At 47.4% G+C, this 26,733-nt stretch overlaps 3 protein-coding genes across 3 annotated transcripts in view; all 3 read right to left on the bottom strand.

Annotated features, from left to right (window-relative positions):
* Nucleotides 1-3,191: 3,191 nt before the first annotated feature.
* Nucleotides 3,192-13,265, bottom strand: LOC144479083 (dnaJ homolog subfamily C member 9-like). The gene is made up of 4 exons (XM_078197588.1): nt 12,865-13,265; nt 12,422-12,736; nt 12,185-12,351; nt 3,192-3,828 (listed from the first exon to the last, which is right to left on the bottom strand). The coding sequence occupies exons 1-4, from the start codon at nt 12,956-12,958 to the stop codon at nt 3,571-3,573; spliced, it is 834 nt and encodes a 277-aa protein (XP_078053714.1). The 5' UTR covers nt 12,959-13,265; the 3' UTR covers nt 3,192-3,570.
* Nucleotides 9,447-11,515, bottom strand: LOC144479082 (uncharacterized). Its single transcript, XM_078197587.1, has one exon. The coding sequence runs from the start codon at nt 11,229-11,231 to the stop codon at nt 9,708-9,710; it is 1,524 nt and encodes a 507-aa protein (XP_078053713.1). The 5' UTR covers nt 11,232-11,515; the 3' UTR covers nt 9,447-9,707.
* A 378-nt stretch (nt 13,266-13,643) lies between the features above and the next one.
* The window catches only part of Qless (decaprenyl diphosphate synthase subunit 1 qless), a 43,509-nt gene continuing 30,419 nt past the window's right edge, over nt 13,644-26,733 (bottom strand). The window contains exons 3-8 of the mRNA XM_078176776.1: nt 24,756-24,889; nt 22,594-22,735; nt 17,161-17,250; nt 16,494-16,625; nt 16,230-16,424; nt 13,644-15,760 (exon numbers count right to left, since the gene is read on the bottom strand). Of these exons, the coding sequence (XP_078032902.1) occupies nt 15,539-15,760; nt 16,230-16,424; nt 16,494-16,625; nt 17,161-17,250; nt 22,594-22,735; nt 24,756-24,889 (915 nt within the window). The 3' untranslated portion in view covers nt 13,644-15,538. The remainder of the gene's footprint in view (nt 15,761-16,229; nt 16,425-16,493; nt 16,626-17,160; nt 17,251-22,593; nt 22,736-24,755; nt 24,890-26,733) is intronic.

The raw sequence follows: 26,733 nt of genomic DNA, 5'->3' as shown, positions 1-26,733 counted from the left end.
CCGATCCGAGCGTTGGACAAAGCGACGCGCAGCAGCCTGAAAAAGGGGTAGCCAGCCGGGTTACATTTCGGGAGACAGATGCGTCTCGCGTGGGTGTCGTCCGACCGATTTTCAAATGTTGCGCCGCGACCGAACTGGTCTACGAAATCAGCTTCACGGTAATCGGCGGCTATCGATGCTGTAGCAGAGTCTCGGGTTACGCTCGGGCCCGTTGCATTGTCGTAGCTTTATCGGCGGGGAACAACGCGGTAGCCGACACCGTCCGAGCAAACGGGAGGAGGGGAAGGGGGACGCGCCTGCGAAAGTGCAACGCCGTTATCGTTCGTAGCTATTAATATCGTCTAAACTGGTAGGTGTTCGACCGGCTCAAAACACCGGATAAAGGTGTATCCAATTTCCTCTACACGGCGTTTCCCCAGTGTAAATCGATATAATAGTCGCGCAACGGTCTCGAAGTCCGGTGGAAGGAGGCTCGGCCGTGCCGCGTCTCTCCGCGTCCCTCCGCGTCTCCCCGCGTCGCCCCGCGTCTCCCCGCGTCGCGAGCTTTCGGTTGCGGGGTCCTGGTCGGTTTGCCGGGCGTTTATGAGTTACCGGAGGATCCTATCCTCTCACGAATTCATAAATTCGAGGACTGTCGGCAGCACCTGAGCCAGAAGTCTGCGGTCTTGTCGCGCGTTGGGAGATGAGAACGGTGCCTTAAGGCCCGCAACCTCTCCTTGAGACGAGCTCTCGCTCTCCCGGTCTCTCTCTCTCTTTGGTTTCCCACGAGAACCACCGCCGCCGCCGCCTTCTGGAATGTCGCTCTCCCCTTCTCCTTCTGTTCTGCTCCTTCACCATCTCCTCCTCCTCCTCCACCTTCTACCGATACGACCTGCCACCTCCTCTCACGTTGCTCCGCCGTGTTTCGCTCCACGAGCTCGATGTCCTCTCTCGTTCTATCGCGACGCCGCAACCCCGGCAACTCGTCCGCCGCCTACCCTCCGCCACCCTCCGTCTCCCTCTGCGTGTCCCTGTCTATCCCGCGAGCGGATCCTTTCCCTCGGATTTAACGGGGTGCAGCGTGGTACACGCTATATCTGCCGATGCGACTCGCGATTAGGAGTGCATATGGGAAAGGGCTTCGAGAGGAAAGCGAGCTGGCTGGGAACTTTGAAAAATCGACTTTTCCTCCGCTTCGAGCGATTCCAGCCATCGCCGAGATATTGCGACCACTGAAAATTTCAACCACGAGTTCGTCCTACGCGCTGCTCCCGAATCGTCGGACCATCCTAAATCTGGTTCGCACCTCCTCCGAATTTTCGAAAAGACTAAACCGAACAACGAACCTGCAGTCGTTGGTAGAAGAGTTTGCGAAACACGGGACGAAGTGACTCTACTTTAATCACTCTCGGATATCGTTTATCCTCTGCATATCCTCTGCTCTTTGCCGGATTTATTGATCCATAAACGAGAAACTACGCGCGAATCACAGGAGAGTTAAACGTTGAGTGAGACACGCGCAATGGTTTACGACCGTGAATTCTTTATAGCCCCACGATTACACCATTTCGCGTGACAAAAAACTTTTGACCGGATGTGACATAATTTGTTCGCTATCAGCGTCCATTTCCCTACCGTGCGATATAACAACTAGTTTTCCCTTTATAAAATCAAGTCTGCAACCAGACGATCCCTAATTCTTCCGTTCGAGGACAGTGATATTTAATACAAGATAGCATTAACACCGAAGCTATTCTACGATTCTATAGAGAAAGAAACTTGTAACGCTTTTTACCGCGCCCCAAGTGACCAGCATAAAATATTCAATCTCCCCCGTTGGAATTCCCTGGAGCAGAGTCTAAGTATTCTTCGACAAAAACTCGCATCTATGTCATCCTTCTCCACTTTGTCGGATTTTTTCGCGAGGTCGTCGCTTTTTAAACGATTTCATGCGCTACGGCCGATTTCCCCTGGCGTTCGAGAGCAAGCCCGTGTTTAATCAACACCGCCGCAAATCGCCACCATGAACAATGTTATATTTTCTGGTCAGCCGAGCGGCCGTTCGATCGGGATGTTTTGCGCGACCGTTCTTGTTTCGCTTTGTGATTTCATCGGAACGGTGTGCCGATGTCGGCGAAACAATCGGCCGTCCGGTCGATCGATCGCCGCTGTTTGGCCGGCCGTTGAAAAATATCGTTCGAGAAACCGGCCCATTGTGCGCCGCCGCGACTATTTCTCGCCGCGTCTCCTTCATAATCACGGTGGTTTACATTTTGCTACCCATGTTTGCGGCCCGCGGACGCAATAAGATGGACGCGCGGTGCGGCCGTGATCGCGCCGGTGCGTGAGCGCGCGCGATCGCGTGCACAACGGGTGACGCGTTTAAAATTCCCGCCCCGCTGCAATCTTGCGATTACGTCGCCAATTATCCGCGACAATGGCCCGCGAATGCTTCCGAAATTACGAAATTACGGTCGCCAACATTTTCTTAATAATTTCTTACAAACTAAAGAAATTGTGTCGATTTCTGTGAGAAAGGAAATTTATCGGGCGGCTATTCTTCCCGCAACAGTTGAATATCGATCAGAAATGGAAACAGAATTTAATTTCAGTTTAAAGGAACTTACCAAGAGCAAGGAAATGATTAATTCGCAATATGAAAAATCCCAAATGTACCTTGAAGCGTGTCACCCGACGCGTGGGGTTGTTGTTCAACGCAGACGTAATTCGAGACCGACCGCACGAGTTGGCTACTTATGGTGCCCGATATGCGACACGTTTGCCAGCACTGATAAAGGAATTTCCAACACCATCTTGGATCCCTTCGGCGCAGTTTCTGCGTCTAGAATTTGAGCCACGGGTGTCGGGGACTAACGAGGCTTCTCCCGTTCCTCCTCACGATTCTGACAGTTCCAGACAAACGACCGAGTAATTAATTAACAGACATCTATTGATAAAACAATAATTACTCGATGTCGTACTTTGGTCGAATTCAAATTGCTAGAGGCAATCTCAGGCGGAGATTCTTTGGTAGGTAGTCTCGAATAGGGAAATGAGAAGCACTGGTCCTGCTTTATTGCAGCTGGATACAGCAGAGACCTGTGATCCCTGTTTTGACGCGAGTGGGTAGAGAAGGTTGGATCGTTACCATCGAATGGTAAGGAAGGAAGGGCTGTGTGTCGGCAGTTGGTCTGAAACAGAACGCGTCCGAGTCGATTAATATATCAATATTATTATTAACAAATACAAATCATCTTTCCTCTTTACGAAATATCTTATTAAATCGGGACGAAGTGACGACAGTCAGTTCCATTGGTATTAAATTATCAAAAAAATAAAATAAAATAAACTTCTTAGGTACGACGTACGGTGAATGTTTCGTAGACTTCAAACACGGTGATGCCTGGGATGGTAGTTTCGTATACAATAAACGCGCCGGTACACGTGGGATGCAACGAAACGTTCGACCATTGATACTCGACCGATGATTTCGCAAATGTCCTCGCGGTGATTAACGCACGCGTCAAAAAATAGTCGCCAGGACGTTTGCGTACGGAGGGTAGGTGTCGTTTGTATAGAAATTTCACTATTCTACGTCTTCTTTTTGGTTTTCTTCGTGGATTTCGTAGTTTTAGCGGGCTTCGAGGGCGTCGACTTTTTCCGCGTCGATTTCTCCGCCTTTTTCGCGTATTTGTCGATCAGCGCGTCAAAGAATTTGTCGGACTGACTCGCTCGGGCTTCGTTGCGACTCTGAATCGCCAGCGCTAAATTGTTTGCAGCTGCGTTCTCCTCGTTTTCGATCTTCAGCATTTTCTCGAGACGTTCGGCTTCCTCGGCTTCCTTCGCCCACTGCAAAAGAGAAACAGAGGCTCTGAAACCATCGGAAATCGTGACCAAACTGCGAGCACGTGGATCGCTCGACAAATTAAAAGTTTGCAACGCGAATGGCTGTTGTTTGCGATATCGGAGCAAATGCCGACACCCTCGTTGTCGTAATAATTATTGTAGTAATATCCTTGTTCCGAGTAGAAAAAGGTGCGCGGAGCTTGTGTTCCGGCCACTTTGCCCTGCAGCACACTTGACCTACATGAACGAAGAATCCGTTTAATGGTTTCTATATAGATAACGTCGAGAGACCGGTAAATCCGTAGCCGGGACGCCTGGCTGCTCGAGAGACCGTGCTTATTAGTGTAATTAATTGGGAGCACTTGACGACACGCGTAACTCTCTATTTCCGATGCACGGCCATGCGTTAAGCCTCCGGATTATCAGTCGTCGCCGACGTTGCTCGTAAAAGACGGATTCATTTTAACGAAGGGGTCATAGACGTTCGATAACGCCGGATGCGCGGCTGTCCCGGCTTTTCGTATTGTTTCAGGCAACAATGGCAGAGAGCCAGCGATATCGTTTTCCCATCGAAACTGAAACAAGACGGTCGCTCTCTGATCGAACCCGACGCAAATCATACGTCGGTGGTATTCTATTTCCATGGCCGTAAATGTTCTTGCGACAGGAGACTCCTCCTCGGCTCGCCTTATTCTCGCGTGCTCGAGGCGAAATCGTTTCCACAGTAAAAACTGAACGATTGTTTCACGCGAACGTGTGCGGAGATATTAATATCTCTCCTGCGCTTGACACGCAGTTGCATACATAATTTATTTCACAGTGGATCGAGGAGAAAAACGAGATCGGGGGAATCGATGCCTCTGCGCAACGTAACGATTAGAACGTGGACAATTGAATCGACCGGAAATAAAAAGTCAATTTCGATTCAAATTCGTATTAATAGCGCGCGAAAAAATTGGACCGTTTCGCGACGGCTCGGTTGCAGCCATCAAGAAACGTTGTTTCCCTGGAAATATTCAATTCGGTGAATTGACTGCGAAGGTGAATCGCTGACATTCGAGTTGCAGCTGGCTGCCAGGAAAACAATGCGAGCAACGGTTGCAAAACGACATTCCACGATCTCGTGTTTCTCTAAAATCATTTCCCCCTTTAATTTCGGACGTTTCGATGAAGGTTTGGATCCGCGAGCCGAGATATTTCGAGGAACGTTTCAAATATCAGTCATCCGCAACGAGAAACACGCCCGGTAGGTCAAAGTTGTCGATGATGTTAGTTACACATACCCAGTGACCTACTCCATAATTCGGCGCTGAGCAAAATCCGTTATTTATAATTTTTGGCAAGTACATCGGAGTGGCATCCTAATGTTAGGCCGTTGCACAACGGTTCGCGAAATTCTGAATGCAATCGGTTATCGGAATGGCATCCGATTCATATCCGATCGGCGGAAGTCAGCCAGCCAGCGGTTCCCAAAGAAAGAGTACGCGCGCGCGCTCGACTTGGGATCCGACAGAATTGATTTTCTTCTCGCGACCCGAGCGCGGACCATTTCGCCTCAAGGATGTTCCACTTGAGCAACATTTCAACATTCCCGTTGACATCAGAGTGTTATTTCCACGAAGACGTTGCAAAATACATAATGTTGGTTTCTTAAGTTTCTGCGCGATATTTCATTCGAAACTACCCTCGGGTTGACGATACCTCACGTCGACCGTCGTCGCCTCTTGTGTTTGCGAGGCCTGCCGTTTTAATCGCTACGATACGGTTTGCCTCTCGTACGACAATTTCGGTCGAGATTAATAATAGCAGGCGGAGTCAGTTTTCTTTTGTCGGATCGCCGGATTTTGCGCAAGAATCTCCTCCGAACGAAACGAAACGAAACGAAACGAAACTGGTCAAGAATTGGGTGAACCGGTTTCCCTTCTATATTTAATTTAACAGGTTGTTTCAATACATTGTCATTGTCTTTTTGACGTCTGCGATATCACGAGCACCGTATATTTATGAGAACGCGCGCGCGCGCGCGCGCGAAGCAGAAGAACCGCGCACTTGTATATATATGTATACATATATTAATTGTCGTGACTATGCAATTTCGAGGGCATTACCATTGCGCCGCAACTCCGCGGCGGTGCACATTTTCCGCAACAATGACGGACAGTGTCAACTGGAGCGGCGTGTAATCGCGAACTATAGTGCACGGATAAATAAATATTCTAGTTGACCGCGCGCAGAGTTATACACGCATCGGATTATGCGGAACACCACTCGACTATGTATCTCCTCTTAAATGTAGATTGAGTCGCTAGCAACGCGGAGTACTAGACGTTTGTTACACCACTTGAATATTAAAACGCGCCGCTACAACAGCGCGCGCGTACTCGTGCAATTCCATATTTCTCGGAAGCGATCCACGCGGACGAGGATTATACAGAAGCGTACGATTTCGGTAATCGGTTTTGTCAGCGTCCATTTCGCGAAAGCTAATCGAAGTTTGCAACTGACGTACGATCGGTGGCCCAAAATTAGGATAGCAGATGGCATCGACGTTTCCGAGAATTTTTAGACGAATCCAATTACAACGGATCGCTCATTTTCAAAATAACAATCTCGATCAGCTCGAAACACGTTTCAATGAAATTCTATTGCTACCACGACCGGACACCTGTTTGCAACGTTTCCACCTACATCTGTTAGGTCAATGGCGAACCAGAGCCATCGCTGTCTCTCGCAATATCTGCCCAATATCTGACGATAAAAACCGTGGCCACATCTATCGCAGCGGCGATCAAAATCGAAGACGCCTCCCGGGAAACACTCTAGCCGTGAAATTTACAAAATTGATCGCACCGCATCGACACTTGGCAGACCGTCTTTGAAATCTCCGTGATCGATTCGTGCATTCCCTGCGGCTTAATTATCGAGTGGCCAATATCCATACCGTATCGACCGTTCGAGGTACCGCGAAGAACGCTTCACCAGATTCGATTTTCGCGGAGCTATTTGCGGATCGGTAAGCGATCGATAATTCCCAGCGATCTATTTGCGAGCGAGAGTTGTGCCAAATTATCAAACGGTGAAACGAAGCGAAGCGGAACGAAGCGAAGCAAAGCGAAGCGGAGGGACGCGGCGGCGAGAAGAGAGAAACGGAGCGGACAGCAGCCCTCGTGTCTCGCAGCCCCGCGTTGACAGAGCGATGCGCTTCCGCGACCTTGAATCGCTTAGGCTCCCGCTCTCCCGGTCCCGGTCCCCGGTGTCTACAGTCGTCTAGAGTGGTCTAGAGTGGACGCGACGCATCTGGCTGCTCGCCTGACACGCTCCGGAAATCATTCGAATCACGAAATAATTGAAAATAGGCGGCCGCGCCGCGCCGGTTGCGCAACGCGTTCCCTCGAGTCATCGCCGAGGAATTTCGCGGGAATCGAGATTAACTCCATTCCGCGGGTTAAGGATACGCGCGCCGCCGGGCCGCGAGATCCAGAGATACCGTCTCCTACGCGGCTGAACAATGAACCCCTTGAATCGATCGATGCTCGCAGAGATCTCGCTGCCGAGGAGCGAGGACGCTCGGAAGCCTGTTATTTCGAGTTGGCATTGGCGGATCCGTTCAGCAGCCTACACCTGTTGCAACGAGACCGCGCGAGAGCGCGAGACCGCAAAGCCTGCTCTCTCGAACTTGACATCGAACACTGGCTGCTTTGTTGTCGCCTAACGCGTTCGCTGCGCGGCATACTAATCGCTCTCGTTCGCGGACACCCGGAAACGTTTCGACAGCCCCTGTTTTGCCCGAACAGAGGACCGCGGGATACCTCTTGCTCGCGGTGGCCTAACTTTGGCTCGCGTAATCCTTGCGAAACTAGCGTCGAACGCGTTCTCCTCTTTCCGGCGGTGCTTTTCGCGGATCAACCCCTACTAGGTTCTTCCAATCCAGCCTATGAATCTGTGTATTTGTAACTCGCACAATTTCTTACGAATCGTTTTGAAATAATTTCTACAGGTGCTTGGAACGTGCAAACATACCTGTGCAATGTTTCCGCTTGCTATGTAGAATCGTTTTCGTGTCACGAATTTCCTAGCATCTAGCTCGTAAGCAACGTTTAGAACGGACTCTGATCGTGGCTCATCTAATAATCGTTAAAATTCTTCAGCTTTGGCGGAGAGACGCGTTTGGTCATCTGCGAAGATTATTCTAATTCCAAGAACATTCTTTCAGCAAATTATCGAGCAGGAAATTGATGCATCAGCATTTCACCAGAAACGTGAAACAGGAGCTGGCTGTCATTTAAAATTGTGAGACCTATAGAGGTATTGCCATGGAAGAGGAACGAGATCGTTGCGAGTATAATATATATGAACATTGTGAGTCAATGAAAATCGCTCGACTCGAGTCTTAATTGGTTAATTGAAACGCTATTCTAGAATAGGCTCGTAAACCAATCATTGCCGCTCAGATTTGTCCCCTGATTGGATTAACAAGAGCCGATCTATAACTGTCGATTCGTGTAAAGTTTTGCTAAATTTTTCACTGGACCTAAGAAATGCATGAGATTCGCAGTCGAGCGGAGACGCGAAGAAATTTGTGCCTGATGCGAAGAATCGTCTCTCCTAGTTTGACCCGTTCGACGCGAGTATGCCATCACCTTCACCTTTCCACTCTTTACGACTTTGTAACGCATCTTCCAGCGAAGAGAGCAATCGGGGAATGAGAGCGAGCGAGATTCCTATCGGCGGGAAAAAAAACGGAATGCCGCAGAAACCAGGGTATCTTGACCAGATGCGTTTGGTCAAGGTCGTTACATAACACCCAGCATTAGATTGGACCCGACGACATTAGTAATTATTTCATTAGCACACCGGATACATCGCGGCCCTCGTTGCTTGTTACTTTCAATTGATATTCAGCATCGCGTTGCCGCAGAAATCGTATTTGGCATTCCCGCTTCGCAAACAATATTGCACAACTTAGTGTAGCTGCGTCTCGGAGCGCGGCTCCGCGGTTGGGCGAGCCGCGCCGAGCGGAATTTATGAATAGATTATCGAGTTATGGGCCGCGGGGTTGCGCCGACAGCTTTGTGAATCGAGAAAATACTACGATCGCCATAAAACGCGACGCGATCAACGGAGACGCGGTTCACGATCCGATAGACTCGTGCCTGCCGAGCCAATATCGTTGAAATCGATAGCAAAGTAGGTACACTCTCTTCTCTAGAAACTGTTAGCAATGGGGGTCTAATCGTCCTAACTGTGAAATAAATCGCACGGCGCGGTGCTAATTAATTTATAAGGCTACGTTGACCATCGGCAACTTGCTCCAATTGAAAGGCAATGAAACGGACGTTATCCTCAAAGCCACGGAGATGAGCCGAATCAATCGGTTCTGTGCATAGGAACTATCCTAAGACAATGATGTAATTAAACATCCAGTGCTATTCATTTCTTGCAGGGACGAATCGCGGCAAATTTCATTGCACCCTAAATCCTCCTAAATACTTGTAATCGATAAAAAAGGAGGACAGGCGAGTAGAAGTCTAGAGGCGTCCGGAACAAATGGATCCAAACACCGCGAAGCTCTTCATCCCCCAGATAAAAGCGAAAAGTGAGAAGCGAATACGTACACTATCGGCACTGCAGGCTCAGCGGTATCCATTAGAACCAATCCGACGACCGCGGACCGGTTCCGTTCGAAGAGAAAACGGCGAATCCAGCTGCACACCAATTACCCAGTCCGGTGCTAACGATCAATCGTTTAATGGACGTCATCCTGAGCGTCCCATGAATAACATTATAGAACGGTAGGCTACGACGTAAATGCCGGTGCACAGGTTCGCGCTAGCGATTCGGTTCGACGGAAATTACTATAGACGTTGGCTACAACATTTTCGCTAGAATCCCTCCACAAAGACGCGACCGGCGAGGACCGTAATAACCATGGAGAGAACAACCACTTCCAAGGATCGTTGGACGGTCGCTGAGGAGTTTGGCATGGGACAGCCCAGTTCCGTGGTGGTCGGAGCGTCCGTGGCAGCCGCGACGGTGACGCTGGAATGAACGGTCACGGCCTGTTCATAGTAGGGCGCTTGGTAGACGTTGTCGGACGTGGCTGGTTGGACCAGCGTCGGTATCTCGGGTTCCGGAGCCGCAACCACCTGATTCTCGTCTTCCGCCGACGGCATCGGCGGGAGTACTTCAGGGGGCTGGTAGCGGTCGGGTTGTTGATGCCAGTCGTTCGCGGTCAACCTGGGGGTCTGGCCCACATCGGATTCCGCGAAAGGCGGCGTTCGATCTTGGACGGGAGCCAACGGGAACAGGCTGGCTTCGGTCGCGTAGAACGTTTGCCTGTAGTCGCCGTCTTCGTTGGCGTAGGGCGGGTACAGGCCGTTCGGAGGCTCGGGGATTCTCGGCCAAGATCTCAGGGTCGTCTCTCGGAGGTCGGGCTGCTGGATCGTAACAGTTTCGACGGGCGCTATGGTCTGCGGTGGAACGTACGGCGGTCTCGTTTCCTCGTCGTCCTCCTCTTCGTAGTATTCGTCGTAGACGTCCGTCACGGGGCTGGACGGCGTCGTGGCTTGCCAATCCGGAGGCTGGAAGGCCGGACGGTAGATGACCTCCTCGGTGGTTTGCACCCTCTGCGATAGGTACGAGGGGGTCGATGGTTCCGGGGGTGGTGGCGTCGGATGGAGGCGTTCTCGGTACGCGGGCAGAGGCGTGTTCTGCTCGGTGGTGGTGTCGCGGTGGTAGTCGTCGTACGGGAGCCTCGCTGGGATCAGGTCCTCGGTGATCCTGTTCCACGAGGGGTCTTTCTCAAAGTGCACCCCATGATTTTCGAAATAAGTGCTCAAAGCGTTGGGGCACTTGAACTGGGAGTTCTCGGTCAAGAACATTCTCTTCAGTTGGCTCAGCTTAGACAAGGCTTCCAGGTTCAAGCACTCCAGACGGTTGCCCGAGAGTCTCAGGTCGACCAAGCCGGGCAAGGTCTGGAAAACGCCGTCGTCGATGGATTCTATGACGTTGTAGTTCAGGTCTAGATACGTCAGGGAGTCCAGACCTCTGAACCAAGAGTCCCTCAGAGTGGATAGTTGGTTGTTGTCGAGACTCAGTTGCTGGAGGTTCTGCAGGTACTGGAATGCTCCCGGTTCGATGTCCCTGATCCCGCAATAGGAGCAGCCGAGGACCCAGAGGTCGGAGCCAAATTTCGAGAACGTATCTCTCGTTATCATCGGGATCGGCATCTTCGAGATTCGAATTTTTCCCGTAGATGCTGGAAGATAGTCCAGGTCGGACAGCTGACCGCCCACGCACGAGTACTCCACCATGTCGTCGTTGAGCACTTGTCTGCACGCGCCTTGCACTGTACCAACGCTAGCACACAGCACGGTCAACAGAAACAGTTCGATCGTGGCACCCATTTTAAGTAACCGATTTTATGAAATAGTTCCTTGGTTTCTCTCTTTCTCTCTCTCTCTCTCTCACTCTCCTTCTGTCTTCCTCAGCTTTCAGAATCGCGCGTCTGGTTGCGGAGTTAGGCGATTGTAATCGTGGTGGAAGACGGGTTTCATTATTTTGTACGCGCGACGAACGATCGTTCAGAGGTCTCTCATTGTGGTAGGGATTTTAGCCGAAAATTTCTATGCGTCCAGCGGCGGGCTAGAACCGGCCTAATTGCTCTTTAGACTGAACTCGGCTCTTGCGTTCCCTCTTTACTTATTTACTAGTACTCCCCCTTCTCTGATCTTCGTACTACTAGACCACCTCCTACTGCTACTACTTCCAATCATGAAGGAGTACTATCTACCGATAAAAATAGAAAAGCTTGAAAATAGAGCGCTGCTCACTTGTTCGTCGGATCTCTGATGCGATGTGCTGCAGAGCTGACGAGTGGGGAGACGTCGTGATCAAATTTATGAGCGCATCGCCAGTTGCAGCCTTGCGCGGTTTTGCCGAAGGAAAACATGACACGTTTCACGAGAATGCTCTATATCTGCACTCCGTATTTTCATAATTTCATACATGATTGATCTCTTCTTTCTAAAATCTTTTTTATCGTTTCTCTCGATCGACGAACTACGCGAGGTCATAATTTCGCAAGATACGCGACGATTCGATTAAATAACCTGTTTAAATAAACTAAATACCCTGTTTTTGAAACGAATACCTTCGTTCGGCAATAACAAATGACGGAAAACCGACGACAATAAATGATAGCCTAAACAATATTTGGATACCTCTGAGCCTTTCTCAAAATAGGAACACATTTTTAAATTTATATTGTGCAACGAATAAAATGAAATTAAATAAAATGCATTATAAATGTGATGAAGTACCACTGATGTAACAAGTTATGCTTATATACATCATTTACCTTGCGTTTTCTGCGCAACTTCTTCTTTTCACTTTCTTCTGTGAAAGCCTTGTATTCTGGTACTTCACCCTTCTCTATGAGGCCTTGGATAATATCGTGCAGTCTTGGTTCGTCATCACAGCTAGTGAATGGCACGGTTTCTAAGATGTAGTCCATATCTCCTTCACCTAGAGTAACATAATCGAGTAGATTTACATAAAATCTGTTTGCTAATTATTATAAATACAGTTCACTTACTGTCCATATAAGCACGTTTCAAGTCCTTAATTTCTATTTCAGATCCTTTGTAATTCTTTTCATAGTTGTTGATATCCTCTACCGTGATTTTTTTGAAAAGCGTTTTCCAGTAGTCTGCCCAATTTCTCATCATCATTTCTTCGCTTTCTTCGTCATATTGACCCGACTGATCATAGATCTTGCGTTTCTCGCTATCGCTGAGGATAGAATGAATTCGTCCGAGAACTTTGAACTTTTCTGTTGCTTCTGCCTTAACATCTTCTTCGACGCGATCAGGATGTACGAGTAGCGACAGCTGATGATACGCTTTCTTCACTAGCAAAATATCAAGTAGAATTACTTGGTAATCGTACCATAAATATATGCGTCGTAACAATTATTTAAATACTCGATAAATAAAGGATGAAAATAGTAAACTTTACGCTTAGGTTATGTGTATATACCTTGTTTGTCGTTTGCGGTTCTTGAAATTTTCAGAACTTCGTAGAAATCGCGAGCACCAAAGTACTGCTCGCAGAGATCCAATAAACTTGCCATAATTTTGATGTGTTTTCCAATACTAATTAAATTTGTTTTGGAGTTACCGGACTAACAAAATACCGGATCTTATAACACAGAGAAGATACCAGATTAGATCGGACACCATATGGGATTTTGTGTTACATGTTGCACCGCTATTTCGAAGAGCAATTAAGTATATTTAGCAATATTGTCATTGGTTCTCCGTACTCTGTATCAATGTAGCAGATTCTTCTGAATAGTTCTGTGTACTTGGTTTCGTTTTTTATGCTATAATTTTAGCAAAATTATTGTTTCTAAGCAACTCTGTATTTTACATAAATGGGCGATTGTGGCAAGACTGGTGGAGAAACAACGAAGCACCGAACGATGTCCTTACAGCGCCAATTGGTCCAGTGGTAAAACGCCCAAACTGTTAGCCAGTTACCAACAGTCGATTTTGGCTAATAGTTTGAGCTTTTTCCCGCTGCGCCATTTGGCGCTGTATGGATATCATTCGTCGTTTATAGAGAATATACAGAGTTGCCCGAAAACATTAATTTTGTTTATCACTTTTATTTGATCAAATAGGAGAGATGGTTCTAAAAAATATTTTTTAGGATATTCTGGAGTTGTAGGTTTTTTCTTTTAAAAACTTTTAGAATGCCGTCAATGCGGTCAGCATCGATGAAACGTATATTAAAAAAATGAATCATTGTTTAAGACTTCAATATAACGTTTATATTAAAAAGACAGTATATAATATAATTTTCGTAACATGGATTTAGTGATCCCAACACAACAAATAAGATATTAAACCTTATGGTTTACAATTTAGTAATAATGAAGCTAATCGGTCTAAGCAAAAGATGTCAACAATAAGAATTATGCACCTAAACGGTGCTTACAAAGAATCGCATATTTACAGTTCTATGTTTACATTGTTTACAAGTAAACAACATTCCGTTGCTATTTTTTTTCTTTAATACCAGTACATTTATACACGCACGTATCGACAACGTTATTGTCAAAGGGTAATCTAGTTCCATGTCTAAAATGTTAGCGATTCATAAATAAATAATATGTCAATTGTCTCCTGGTTAATACTTGAAACAATCGTAATTTCCAACATGATTATGCGAGCAAACGGATCATATTAGGAATAAAAAGAATATCGTGTCTATGCAGGAGATCGAGAGCTTCATTTAATTTCTCTTTGTTGTCCCAAATTCTGACCCTAAACTTAACACCTACATTTGACCGTACTTCCATGGTTGTAATGTTTCTTTTTTTATTAATAATCTTACAGCAGCGATTGTTGTTACCTTACAGAGCAATTATATACATTAATTCACGTTATAAATATAAGTTATTATACATTTATTCCTATATGTTCAGTTATGTAGTAAATAATATTTTGAGCACTTTTAGCATCCATCGAGATAGAAAAAGAAAACAAACATTGCGGAAGATGGTAATTCCATTATTATCGAGAAACTTTCGCGTAAAAGTAATATGGTTAATTTGATAATATTATTAACGACTAATTGCTTCGATCGTGTGTACACGATGCCGATTTGGAATAATTTCGTCAGTAACCGACAAGACAGAATTCATTTTCGTGATATGCAAGTGGAAGAACCAAGACCGTGGAAAGTCTTCTTTGGTAGATTACTCTTCGCACGTTTTAATCAAAACATTAAATTATGCTGTCGTCTAGTATTGGTACTCTTGCGATTGTTGTATTTTTTTTTTTCGGGTGTCCAGAGCATCGCCGATTTTGTTAGATGATCGTTTACGATAAAATTATGGTAAGCGCGAACACGTGAATTTTTCAATAGATCCGAAAGCGTGGGATTTCTTGAAAATTTGTTAGCCACCAAGTCCTACGTCGCAACAATAGGTAAGAGCTACCAATTCTAACGTAGTCTTTAACTAATCCTACGCATTATTTTATTTACAGTTACGATTGACAATGTCCATAAGAATCAGGTAATACGTGTGCTGTCGAGCGCAACAAGCATTGCCGCTCGTTTCTCTATGTTTCCTTTAATACGGTGCGGCTCTCTTTGCAAGATAATAACCTTTTAGCACTTGGTGACCGATCGTCCCTGCAGTTCCACTGAAAAATTTGAACACGCGACGAGGGAGCACATACGCGCGAATAAACCAGAAACGAACCGTTAAACAATGTCCGCAACGGTGAATTGGCGACGCGCGTGCCCCCATCCGATTAAACTCTGCAATTCTCATTGTAATACCTACGTGAAATTCTATAAAAATAATTTTCCGATGTCTTTCTCTCGCAAAAACGTATCTCGAACACTCCTCTAGTTAATATTATCTAACAATAAACGGTCGCAACAGCTGCGAGCTAACATTTCGCCGCTACGATCGCGTTGCGTATGCGGCAGGTGTTTTAGAAAAATTACTCGCAATCTTATATCTTCTCCCTCTTATTCTTCTCTTTACAATTTTCCCTAGCTATCAATTTGTCGTATCAAAGGTACACTGTATATCTTTCGTTTCAGCCAATGCTGGCCAGCAGTGTCGACGTTAACTGTTCACGACTACTTTGCTCGTCCCTCCGTTGCACGAGGATCGCGATCTCTCATGCCACTACTTCATACGATTCAGAACTAAGTCGCAGACCACCTGCAGACCTTTTTGGTATGGGCTATCGGCTAACGACTGCGCGAGCTTCATCGCCTCCACGCAATGCTTTCGGGCTAGGAATCTCGTCTGATCGAGGCCCTGCGATTTGTGCACGAGGTCGAAAGCTTTCTCCACGTCCCCGGACTCTTGAAACCGGCGCATGATCATCGCATTCAGCTCCGGGTACTGCAACAAACAAACGTATCGTAGCTGTAAAAACGCTTAATATCGATCGTTGGAGCCGCTCGATTTTCGAGTAGTTTGTTAGAGGCAAGGGAACACCGTCGCAATCCTACATTTACTCTAATATTATTTTCTTGTGTCGTTGAAACGACGAAAAATCATGGTTTCTACGAACCGATGGATACAACGTAAGACGACATCTGGACGAATCTATCAACGTACTCGAGAATTTGAATCGCGAAGCAACAAGTTATTTCGATTAGCATAAACCTCGCGTGTTACCAAGTCTTCTGCGTCTACAGTGTTAAAAGAGCGGCACATCAACGTCGAGAACACCTAGGCGTTTCATAAGCAAAAACTTTGTTACACCGGCGGACGATTAAATACGTACGCAGTAGTGCGTCCGATCCAATTTCCCCTGGTCTTTACGATACTAATTGCTATGGGATTTAATTGTTAGACTGGCGCTTACCCGTTCGCATGCAAAAAGAACTGGAGCAGTCGCAAGGCCGAGTTTAAGGTCGGCCGCGGTAGGTTTGCCCATCGCCTCTAAAGACGACACGAAATCCAACAGATCGTCAACTAATTGAAACGCCAGACCAACGTTTCTACCGTACTGGAAAGCTAACTCTGCCAGGTGATCGTCGGCGCCTCCTAACATGGCCACCTATCGCAAAATCGGTCTGTTTATCGTGGATTCCATTATCGAAATCTGCGCGGTCCTCTGCGAACTTACAGCTTTCAACGAATTGGCGATCAGACTGGCCGTTTTGCGGTACGTTTTCGTGAGGTAATGCGCGAACCGCTCGTTCTCCGTCTCCTTGGACCCGAGTTGCATAAATTCACCCTGCACCAGGTCCGTCACGACCTGGAAAGCACCTGGACTTGTCAATACTTATAATCAGGATTATATCAGGAGCCTAGAGGTACCTGCACGGATTTTATTAGGTACTCGACGTTAACGTTCAATTAACGTTGAGAGGGACAGATTTGGCACAACGACGCGCCGCAGTCCAGGCATTGAATACGCCTCTGCGCGAATAAGGATAAACAAGTCCACGGTAATTAAAAGTGCAGAGGTTGTTACGAGAGAATCGATATCAATTGGTTCGGACTCTGGATCAATAGACGGACGACTTCTAGCCGAGTTAATGTGTTTATGAATTGGGTAGAAAGTTCTCCGAACGGTGAAGTTGAGCAAGATTACTCTACGCTTCGAACGCCGTTTCCTCCAGGAGGGAACTTTCGCACTAAAAATTTCATTCCGGACTTTCGAGTCTCTTTCACAAGTGTTCCCGCGGAGTCTGGCGTTGTGTGCGTGTGCAGCTGATTCGTTCTAACATGCAGACTAGCTGGCCAAATCATCGCCGAAAGCTAAAAGAGACTCCGAAGTAGAATGTTACCTGACTGAGAGTGAGGGTGACGTCGTCGTTTCGCAGCTGGCATATCATAATCGACAGCACTGCCAGAATGTAGTCGCCCGCCATCGTCACCTGGAAACAAGAATCGCGATTAAACCTACCACGGTCGGAGAATCAACAGTTTCTTATTTCACGCGAACGTAAAATTCATCTTCGGTTTCATTTAATTTTCGAGATTGTTGCACGGCGGTCGAGCGAACACCGTTACCAAGCTAGTTCGTTCGAACGTAACGCGATAAAGCGAATACACTGTTTAGGTATCTTCTCGCGCGACACCTTTCACCTTGCATCTTTCGAAAGGGAACCGAAGAACTGATCGCAAGAACGCTCCTCCGTTCGTACGTTTTTTCTCCCCAGATGCCGCAGCCTAGGGATTCCTGCGTAGCAAGTCGGTTACGCGTAATTAATGCGCCGCGATAACGATCTCCCAGACGTCTGATTTTATTCCAAGAAGCTAGCCGCTCGTCTGGGACCGACCAGCGGCGGAGGAGGCTACTTTCTTTCGTTGATCTTGCAAGTTTCACGGCCGCGGGAGCATAATTCGGTCCGCGATTACGGTAAATGCGCGTCTACAGAAAGCGTAACATCGTCGAACATTGTGGAAAAACTTGGCGAACCCGCCGGAAAACGCGGCGATACTTTTTCCAATAATTAACGATCATTCTGATCGCGTTTGGCAAGCGACGTTGCTAAAGTTTACCGAAATCTCCGTTCGACCGTGTATTTCGAACTTTCACCGCGAGTCGACGCCATTTTGGAAAGAAGTTCTCGGTGGGTGCACATGTTTCGTGGACTCGGAAAATCGTTCTTCGTTCCTCTTTCATCCGTAATTTCCATAAAATATAAGTCCGATCTGCTTCGAGATATACAAAGTAACAGCAGATCGACGAGCCTCGCGCGTACCGAATTATGTTAATTCTTCAATTAAAGGTAATACAGAACGTCGCAATTATTTATGCAAACCAGTCCCGTCTAGGGTAACCATCAATTGTAGAGCACGTGATATTTGCCCGTCAATTACCAAGTTAAATCGGCGTCGTGCCACCGATAGTACGCCAAGTTATCACTCGAGTCTTCGTTATGACGAGTGCAGTCGTGCGTGCAGCGCTCTTAGAAAGTCGCGGAATGCAAATAAGGGTTGGACCGGAGACTCGCGCGCGCTATTAATGACGGTTGCGGCCGTGGCCGCGGCAGCAGGGGTGAAAGAGGTGAAACAAAGTCGTCACGATTGCGGTTTTTTCCGTTGGTTGTACGAGCTGCGAACGAAAGCGTCGACGAGCACGTCGGCGCGCGCGAGCCGCGGCACGCTGAAACCACACTTTCTTAATGGCTTTTAACACCGGCCAGGCTACCGGCTATTTCTAACCCTGACCGATTCGCATATTCCTAATGCGTCGCTTCGCCTCTTTGCGCGAACAATTCCTTTAATACCTAATCAGCGGCAGTCACCGAGACTACAAAGTCGCCGCTTTTTCTTCCATGCGTAATGAGCAATTCGTTTTCCACTTCATTGGCGCGCGCGTTCCATTTGCGCTTCTCCGCGTCGCACGCGCGAGCGAGCGAGCGAGCTAGCGAGCGCGCACGCCCCATTCATCCGTACCGAACGATATTCATTCGAACAATCGCGAAGGAATAAATTTCCTCGCCTTCGACTGCTCGGAGTTTCCAATTTCAATTACGTCGTTTCAAAAGTTCGTTCCGAATAACGAGTGTGTAGTTTCGACGAAACAAACGGCGCTGTTAAATAAGTGAAAGTTTAAGAAATAATAGAACATTTATAAAATGACGAACGCGCGGTGCCCGTGAACGCTGTTTGTACGAATCACCCGAGCGAATTCTGTGGGAAAACAGATGCTCGGTTCGCAGCAATTTTTTGCAAGTTTAATCAGATCGTATCAACGAGCGGCAAATTTTCATCCTTGAAACGCATTGCTCGCCGCTGATAAATCGTTCAACGCTCTTTCTAGAATGCTGCACTTTTGTCGACTTCTTTCCGACCGTAGAAAGTAATTTCGTTATTACTTAATCCGAATTATTAACTTTCTAAGATGCATGAAACAATGCTTGGTTCTCGGACGAAAATCACGCTGCATCGTTATGTAAAATTCTTCGCGACGGACTTTTGTAATTGCGAAGCATTTAAATAAACTCTAGCAACACCGTCGTCGTTGGAAACATTTGTTCAGACAGTAACAGGAATGAAATAAAAATTAGAGCGAAGCTTCCCAAAATCGAGTATCAATTTCGATGAGGACTCGGCCAAACAGGTGGTCGTCGCTAGGGGACGCGCAACGACGAGTCGCGTCGCGCCGCAAATGGCGCGAGGAGCCGTGCCATTTGTCTCCAGAGACAATGCCTCGAGAGATGAGACTGCCTCGTAATTTCGAGTTTCACATCCGGCGCGGCGATGCGCACATTGCCACCGGGTTTCCCTAAAAAATGCCGTTTCCGCGACCGCGACGCGACGCGACGCGACGGTTTGCTGAACGTGTCGTCCGCGTTGCGAAACTGTCAGTTTCGCAAAACGCGCGCGTATCAAACGGGCTGCGGGCTGGAAAGTCTGCGGAGAGTCGATCATAATTAATTACTTGTTTGGAAAAATTAATCGTAAAATGGTGAGCGTCTACTACGAGGCGATCTATCGAAAGCGATCTTGCAATAAAGTTAACGCGCGCTAAAATTATTGCGCTATAATGCGAAGCAATTATCGACAGGTCCCAAGGTATACTAAGGTCGAATACACCGAGATTGCTTGGTTCGATGTCGATGTCGTTTAAAAGGAGAATTGCAGTGCTATAGAGTTGGTAAGGTCCGAAACGAGACGTTTTTCTGCAAGAGAACCGTAACCCGCGCGTGCGCGCGCGGTGCAATTGGTATCGGTGCCGGTGATTTGAACGCGTGGCGAGCGACCACATATCGAGCGATGGGATGGATAGCGGTTCGGTGCTCGTGAAACACATTTTTATTAGACCCTCGTCGTTACAGCAGCGCACGTTGGACGTATCCGTCGCGGCAAAAAATGCATACATTTGTCCAGCTATTTATCGAGACACTCGAGTCGTTTCCAGTTCCTCTGTTTTAATTGGACCGAGTCAACGTTTAACGGAACTCCCTGATCAATTGCAAATCTTTGGAAAGCAGAAAATTAAGTTTTACATCTACTAAATGAAATATCTAATCGCGAAATGAATTTTCCACGTGCGGTGAGAAATTTTTGAAACAGGAAATCTAAGCTAGAAAAATGCGTTGGGAGACTGCGCAACGAAACACGCATTTCTCTACACGTATATACGACGTCTTCTCAGTCATACCTGATCGTTCTCCCGATTTCGCAATTAATTCGGTGGTCGCGATGAAGCGATGACGATCGAAGAGCAGATTGCGATCGACGGTGTCCGAAGGTGATTCTCATTGCTCGTAATTCGATCGTTCGATTGTCAAAAGCTCGGAGATATTCCGAGTTCTATCTCGGCTCGTTCACGACCTCGTTATTTGCATGTAACCGAGCGATAACTATAATATATACAACGCCGGCAAAAGTTCGCCCAATTAGTGCTCCGTTAATACGGCCGCGTTACGCAATCGGTGTACGGCCGGTAGATGCTTCGAATCTTCGACGCGAGACTTTTGTGGCCGGTAGACGGCTTTCCATTTCTTTGGAAATCGGTAATTCGCTCCCCAAGGCCGTCACACTTTTCAAAACTGCCGGTGAATCACGTGAGCTCGACCAAAAATACACGGCCCCGTCAATGCAGCAATTCCGTCGACTGTGGATTTTCCACCGATAAAGCGGGCCGATAATTGTTTCCACGTTCGGCTCGGAAGATTCCATTAATCAATATTTAATATTGCTTTCGCAGTTCGTAGCACCTGCAATTTTTCCACTATTCTTTTCCGTCGTGCCTTTTCCGATTTCTAGTTAAAAATGTTGGATAGTTCGGCCCACCTTTCGAGATCATTTCGAATGTTAGAAAGTAAGGGTTGTTTGATTCTCGAAACATATCGCCGTTGCTGCTACAACATTTATTGTTTTGCTTTACTTTTCTACGCGCGAGAGAATAGCGAACATCTGACGCCTAGGATCGCGAATTTTCGATCCGGAAACAAAAAATTTCGAACGGAGGAGCAATTGGTCAATCCAGTGACTCGGGTGGGGGAAACATGGTTAGGGGAGGCAAGGACCATGGCAGCGAGGCCGGGGTTTCAAAACGGATCGTTAGGCGCCTCGATCCGTGGCTCCGGCTTCGAACAACTTTAATTTACCAATTATCCGTGGACTTTCGAGCCGATTCCGCCGCGGCCGGGCCCGCTCTAACGCGTCGTTAATCGGCCGATTGATTTTCTACGGCCGATGCGGCGTCGCGGCGATTCTCCTTTTCGAAATCTCGCCGAGCGTGGCATCGGGCACGCGGACCAAACGAAGGCGACCCGTTTCCGGTTCCAGTCCAAGAAAGCGTGCACACGGCCGACACAACGGCGCAGACGTGAATCGCATTAGCCTCCTTCCTCCTCCGGCATTTCAGAGAGAGAGTTCCAGGCCCGTCGATCGGAACGCGACGTCCGATCGTCCGATCGATCGATGGATCGATCGATCGAGCGAGCGAGCGAGCGGGAATCTATCGAAATTCACGGTGCATCCCGCGAAATTCCAGATACGGATGATGTCCGGCCGATCAAACGCGGTTCGCCCAATAGAAAATAGATCCGGGCTACTCGAATCGAATGTGTCATCTCCTCGCTGCGTCTAAAGTCGTTCACTTCTGATCACGCTTCTACAGTTTCTGCAAATTTTTTTCGCTCCTTTCTGCGCTGCTCGAATCGCTTAACATTTAATTATTCGGTAACGTCGCCGATCTTGACCCCGACTAGCGTTTCGACTGTTTTATGTTCACCGGAGCGTGGAGCGATTCTGCGGATGAATTTTTGTCTTTTTCATATTATTTCGGCATAAATTTGTATAAGATTTTTATAGAACCATGACGATGACTTCGATGGATTTGTACTCGGAAAGAAAGACGGAGAGTGGCGACATTGAGTCTGCGAAGGAATTTTGCTGATGATCTATTCGCTTTTAATATGAATTATCGAGATAGAAATTTGCAGTCGACTAATTGTAAGAAAATATCAATTCCACGTAAAGATCTGCGGCGAGGGAATTAAAGAGACCACTCGCAGAATCGGTAACGCATAAATTTGATGCAATCGCAGGCGTTTCCAGGATGACGGAGCAAAAAGAAGAAACGGTTCAACAGCGTGCGTGACCCGTCTCGGGTTGGCCATTAAACGCGCAGCAGGAACGACTTTCCTGAATCTGATTCTTCTATCGTTAATGGAATAGGTTTCGATCGGGAGGGATCGAGGCACCGCCCGAGGTATCTCGGGATTACTCAACCTCGAGGACACGTGGATGCTCACCTTTTTTTGGCTAAAGACAACGTTCACCGAAGGCCTGCCACGGCGGAAGTCTGGCTGGTCGATTACGTCGTCGTGTATTAACGAGGCGTTGTGGATCATCTCGGAGATCATCGCCACCTTCCGTTGCGAATCCAAGAGACCGCTGTGGAACAGATTCGCGTTTTATTATTCGTTGGCAAGAGATCATCGCCTCCACGAGTGTATGCTTTTTGTTCCCTTAGGCTAGAGCAAGGTGCGCGCGAACGCCGCGCCGGTTCTACGCGCGAGAAGAGAAAGGAATGCCCGTAAATATAAGTCAACGCGCGATTTCGTGCCGCAATGGCTTCGTGGAGGTGAAGGAGCGTTCCGCGCAGCGCTCGCATGCTTCGGCGCGTCCATTGCTCTCGATGCACAACCTGCTCTCGATCGACGCGATAAGTATCGTAAATTAACCCGAAAAGTTCCCGCAATGTCGAAGCAATTTGATTACTTAGACGCGCCGCGACTGCCACGTCAACGGTCTCGATCATTTCCTCGAATTACGAATGCGAATTTTGAGTACTCGGAACAAAAAAAAACTCTCGTTAAAATTGATCGAAGAATTTAGCATAGCTCTTGGTATCGCGTAATCGGGGCACGCGACTTTTATGTCGCACAAAAAACCACGGTCTATTAAAAGCGAATAAATCTCAAACCTAAACAGACGTGAACCGTATTCGGAATTATTTTACATAGCGCCGAAGCTACCGCGGTTTCCAGAATTCCTCTAATTTTGATCAGCGCGCGAACGAACATATTTAGAAAGGGTCCAGAAAAACCCGCGGCTGTTTGCCTCGAGCCTCAAATATTTGAGATCCGACGGTCGGACGTATGTAATTGTCCGTCTCTGTTTTCTCGTTAATTAGAGAAACTCCGCGCTATAGTTTTTACGGCGTTCGCGAGGCAACACGAAAAAACCATGCGGGGAGATTGAACGACGATAGCGTCGCCGATGTATTATTCTGGTTCGAGTGTTTGCTGTCCTCCGCGGTGGCGAGGCGGGCGGTCGAGCAGGAATCGAGAGGTTCATCGAGGAATTTGGCACCTTGCATAATCGCCGGCCGAAACAGTCGACGAGACTATCCTCGGCGAGCCTGGTAACACGCTGCCATAGTTACTACTATTTACAATTCGCCGGGCATATGCGATAACGTACTCTACACTAGTTCTCATTCACGGAACATCTCATTCATATTCATCGGCGACGGTTCGCCTACGACGACAGGTAATTGCTTTCAAAGCGATTTATGAATTTGAAACAGACAACATTCTTTCGGTGCTTTCTAAACGCGTCGCGACGCCATTGCGTTTTATCGAGGTGTTCGCGAAATTTTCCATTTCTTTTCCAATGGGCTTTCAGATTCTGTTCCAATGAAAATGTAATTTCACTGGGGGTTACCGAGCAATTCTCTTCTTCTTTGTATCAACGTTTACGACGCTGCGATATCTGCATACAATTATGGCTTGCAAATGAAAAACGACGTTTGCTCGAGACAGCCTTCAAAATATTATCTACGCCACAACAATCCATCTTCGCAAATTTTCATACTTGATTCTTATTTGCCTACAGAAACGCTGAACGTCCTTTCGGAAATTGAAGGCAATTTAATTTTTCATTTTCAAGGGAACGTGTTTCGTGGGTCACCGGTGACCCCCTAGGTCACGGCTGCGCATCCGTCGGGAATACTAAACCGTTTTGTGATACGATAAATCATCCTAGTGAAAGTGCGGGCCTAGAGAAAACGCTTCTCCGTGGGTCACTGGCGACCCGCGTGGCGTGGCGCGGCGCGGCGCGTGTTACGAAAGATATTTATGTTACTTCACGCGATCCGGTCTATCCCGTGTCTCGTCCTTCAAACTCTCCGAGGAAATTTATCGCTGTTCCGAATTGTCGTGGAAGTGAAACGCTCGTTTGTTCTCGAGCGTTCCTTCGACTTTCTGGAGAAGTGAAAAATCTCCTAACCCTTTTGCGCTCGAAACCGTTGTCGAAATCCAAAATAGTATTTAAAAATAAACTGTTCCAAACCCTATGCCTTCGAATGGCAAGGAGAATCTGCGTAGCAACCCCCGGAATCGCAAGACAAAAGAAGATCGTTCGCGGCGAACTTGAAAGATTCTCGCCAGCTGTGCCTCTCACAACTCACTTTCTTTCCTTGTGGAAATTGATAGCTCGTGCCATGAGAGTTGCCACCATCGGCCGCAACGCCTTTCCCTTGCCGTCGAAGTAGTATGTCGCTATAGTTTGCAGCTCCTTCTGCGTCGTGTTCCTGATGAGTACCTGAAACAATGGCAAACGTAACCTTGACTCAGGACGATGAAACGGAGAGCTCTCATTGTTACTAGGAAAACCGCGACGCCGATCGTCGCCTTCGACCGACAAAAATTAAAGCTGTCGCAAGGAGTCGTTGTGGTGTAACCCGTGAATCGAATGTTACCTACTACCCTGGGAAACGATTGTCTCGCATTTACTCCTTTCGCCGCGAGCACAATGGGCACTTTATCATTTCGCGCCACGCGTCGGCCAAACAAAAATAGTTCATCGCGTACCACCGCTGTCGCGAAAATTAATTTCTTTTGCAAAGGACGGAAAATTTAACCGCAAACTCCGAACAATTATTATCAAGTGTATAACTATAAAGTACCGTTCAGAATCGAATCGGCGCGATTACAGCGATTCTTTTTCAATTCAATGCAGTCGTTACATATATTATTCTAAACCGATTTAATACCGGCGCGTGCATAGGCGGCGGCTAGCCATAAGACAATGATGATGATTCGCATACGTGACGAACAGCTGGATTGCAAGCACGGTAGGAAAAGAGCAGAAGGACCGCTTTCAATTCCATCCGCGACACGAGCTGAAAGTCCGTCCTGGAATTTGGCCAAAGTCGAAAGGAACGTTGATTAGCAACTCGCAAAACGAGCTTACGTCAGATAGGCTTTCATGACTGGGTGTTTCTGGTGGCCACCTGATCGGAAATTAGCAGTACCCTAAACACGATCCATCCGTACTTTCTTCTAATTGTGGAACGCCGCTTCGTTCGAAACCATCGGCGAACCGATCGTTCAATTTTCATGACATTTACTCCCATGGCTTTCGGCGCGCAAAGGTCTCTTTCCTGGTTAGACCGCTTAAAGACTTCGCATTTAGCATAAACGAGAGTCATCTTCGACAGCCCCCACGGGAAAAAAGAGATGAACGAGAGACGAACACTTTCCAGACAGATTTCGTGGTATTCTTCAATTATTGTAATTTTCTCCCTCTTTTAAATTGCATCTACTCGTTTCCGTTGTAAACGCATCGAGTCTGCAGTCTAGGAATTCGAATTACGTTTTACAGTGGTGTAATATACGTGACCATTGCGGCAGTCAATGGATATCTCCGATGTTAACCTTTTCATTACAAGCATCGACGCAAGAATATTAGAACTGCATATCATATTCCAGCGGGTGTAATCGTAGATACAGCAAACAGAAGATCAAAATGTATTATTCGTTCTCTCCATTATTTAGGCCGCTGTTGCATTATTAAACTCAGTCAGAAAAATGTTGTTTTGAAACGTCCTTATCTGCAAAGACTTTAACAGCTCTTAATAGGGGTTTTCACCATATCATTTATCTATTATGTTACCACTAGACTGAAGGATCATTACGAACCATGTAAGGAGTTTAATAGCGGTATTATATTATTTTCACAATAAAGTTCGCTTTTCTCTGATCCTAATCTGGTACTTATCTGAGAAAGTTCCATCAGATTGGCAGTTCGCGGACACTGTCAGTGCTAGGGTCAACCGAGGGTGCAGACAAGGCTGCCGATCCTATCCCCGCCGCGAGGCGAGGCGAGGCGACGCGAGGCGACGCGAGGCGAGGCGGCACGCCACGTAATTGCGTGACGATGAGCAGTGCGTTATCGCGTTCCATGGTGCAACGAGAAAAGTGCTTTCTAAACGCGCTCGCACGCGCATACGCAAACACAATAGCAGCTGCTCGTGAGTAAAAGTTCTACTCTCGGCCATATATGCGGACCGTGAAGCTAGCCAGCCAGCCGGCCAGCCAGCGGCTGCTTTCGCTAGCGCGCGAAGCGCCTCGAGCATAGGCGCCTTGTCGTGAAAACGGCATTCC

This window comes from Augochlora pura, chromosome 3 (genome assembly GCF_028453695.1).
Source record: "Augochlora pura isolate Apur16 chromosome 3, APUR_v2.2.1, whole genome shotgun sequence".
NCBI lineage: Eukaryota > Metazoa > Arthropoda > Insecta > Hymenoptera > Halictidae > Augochlora > Augochlora pura.
The sequence above is the reverse complement of the archived record's forward strand: the minus strand, read 5'-3'. Positions and strand labels throughout refer to the sequence as shown.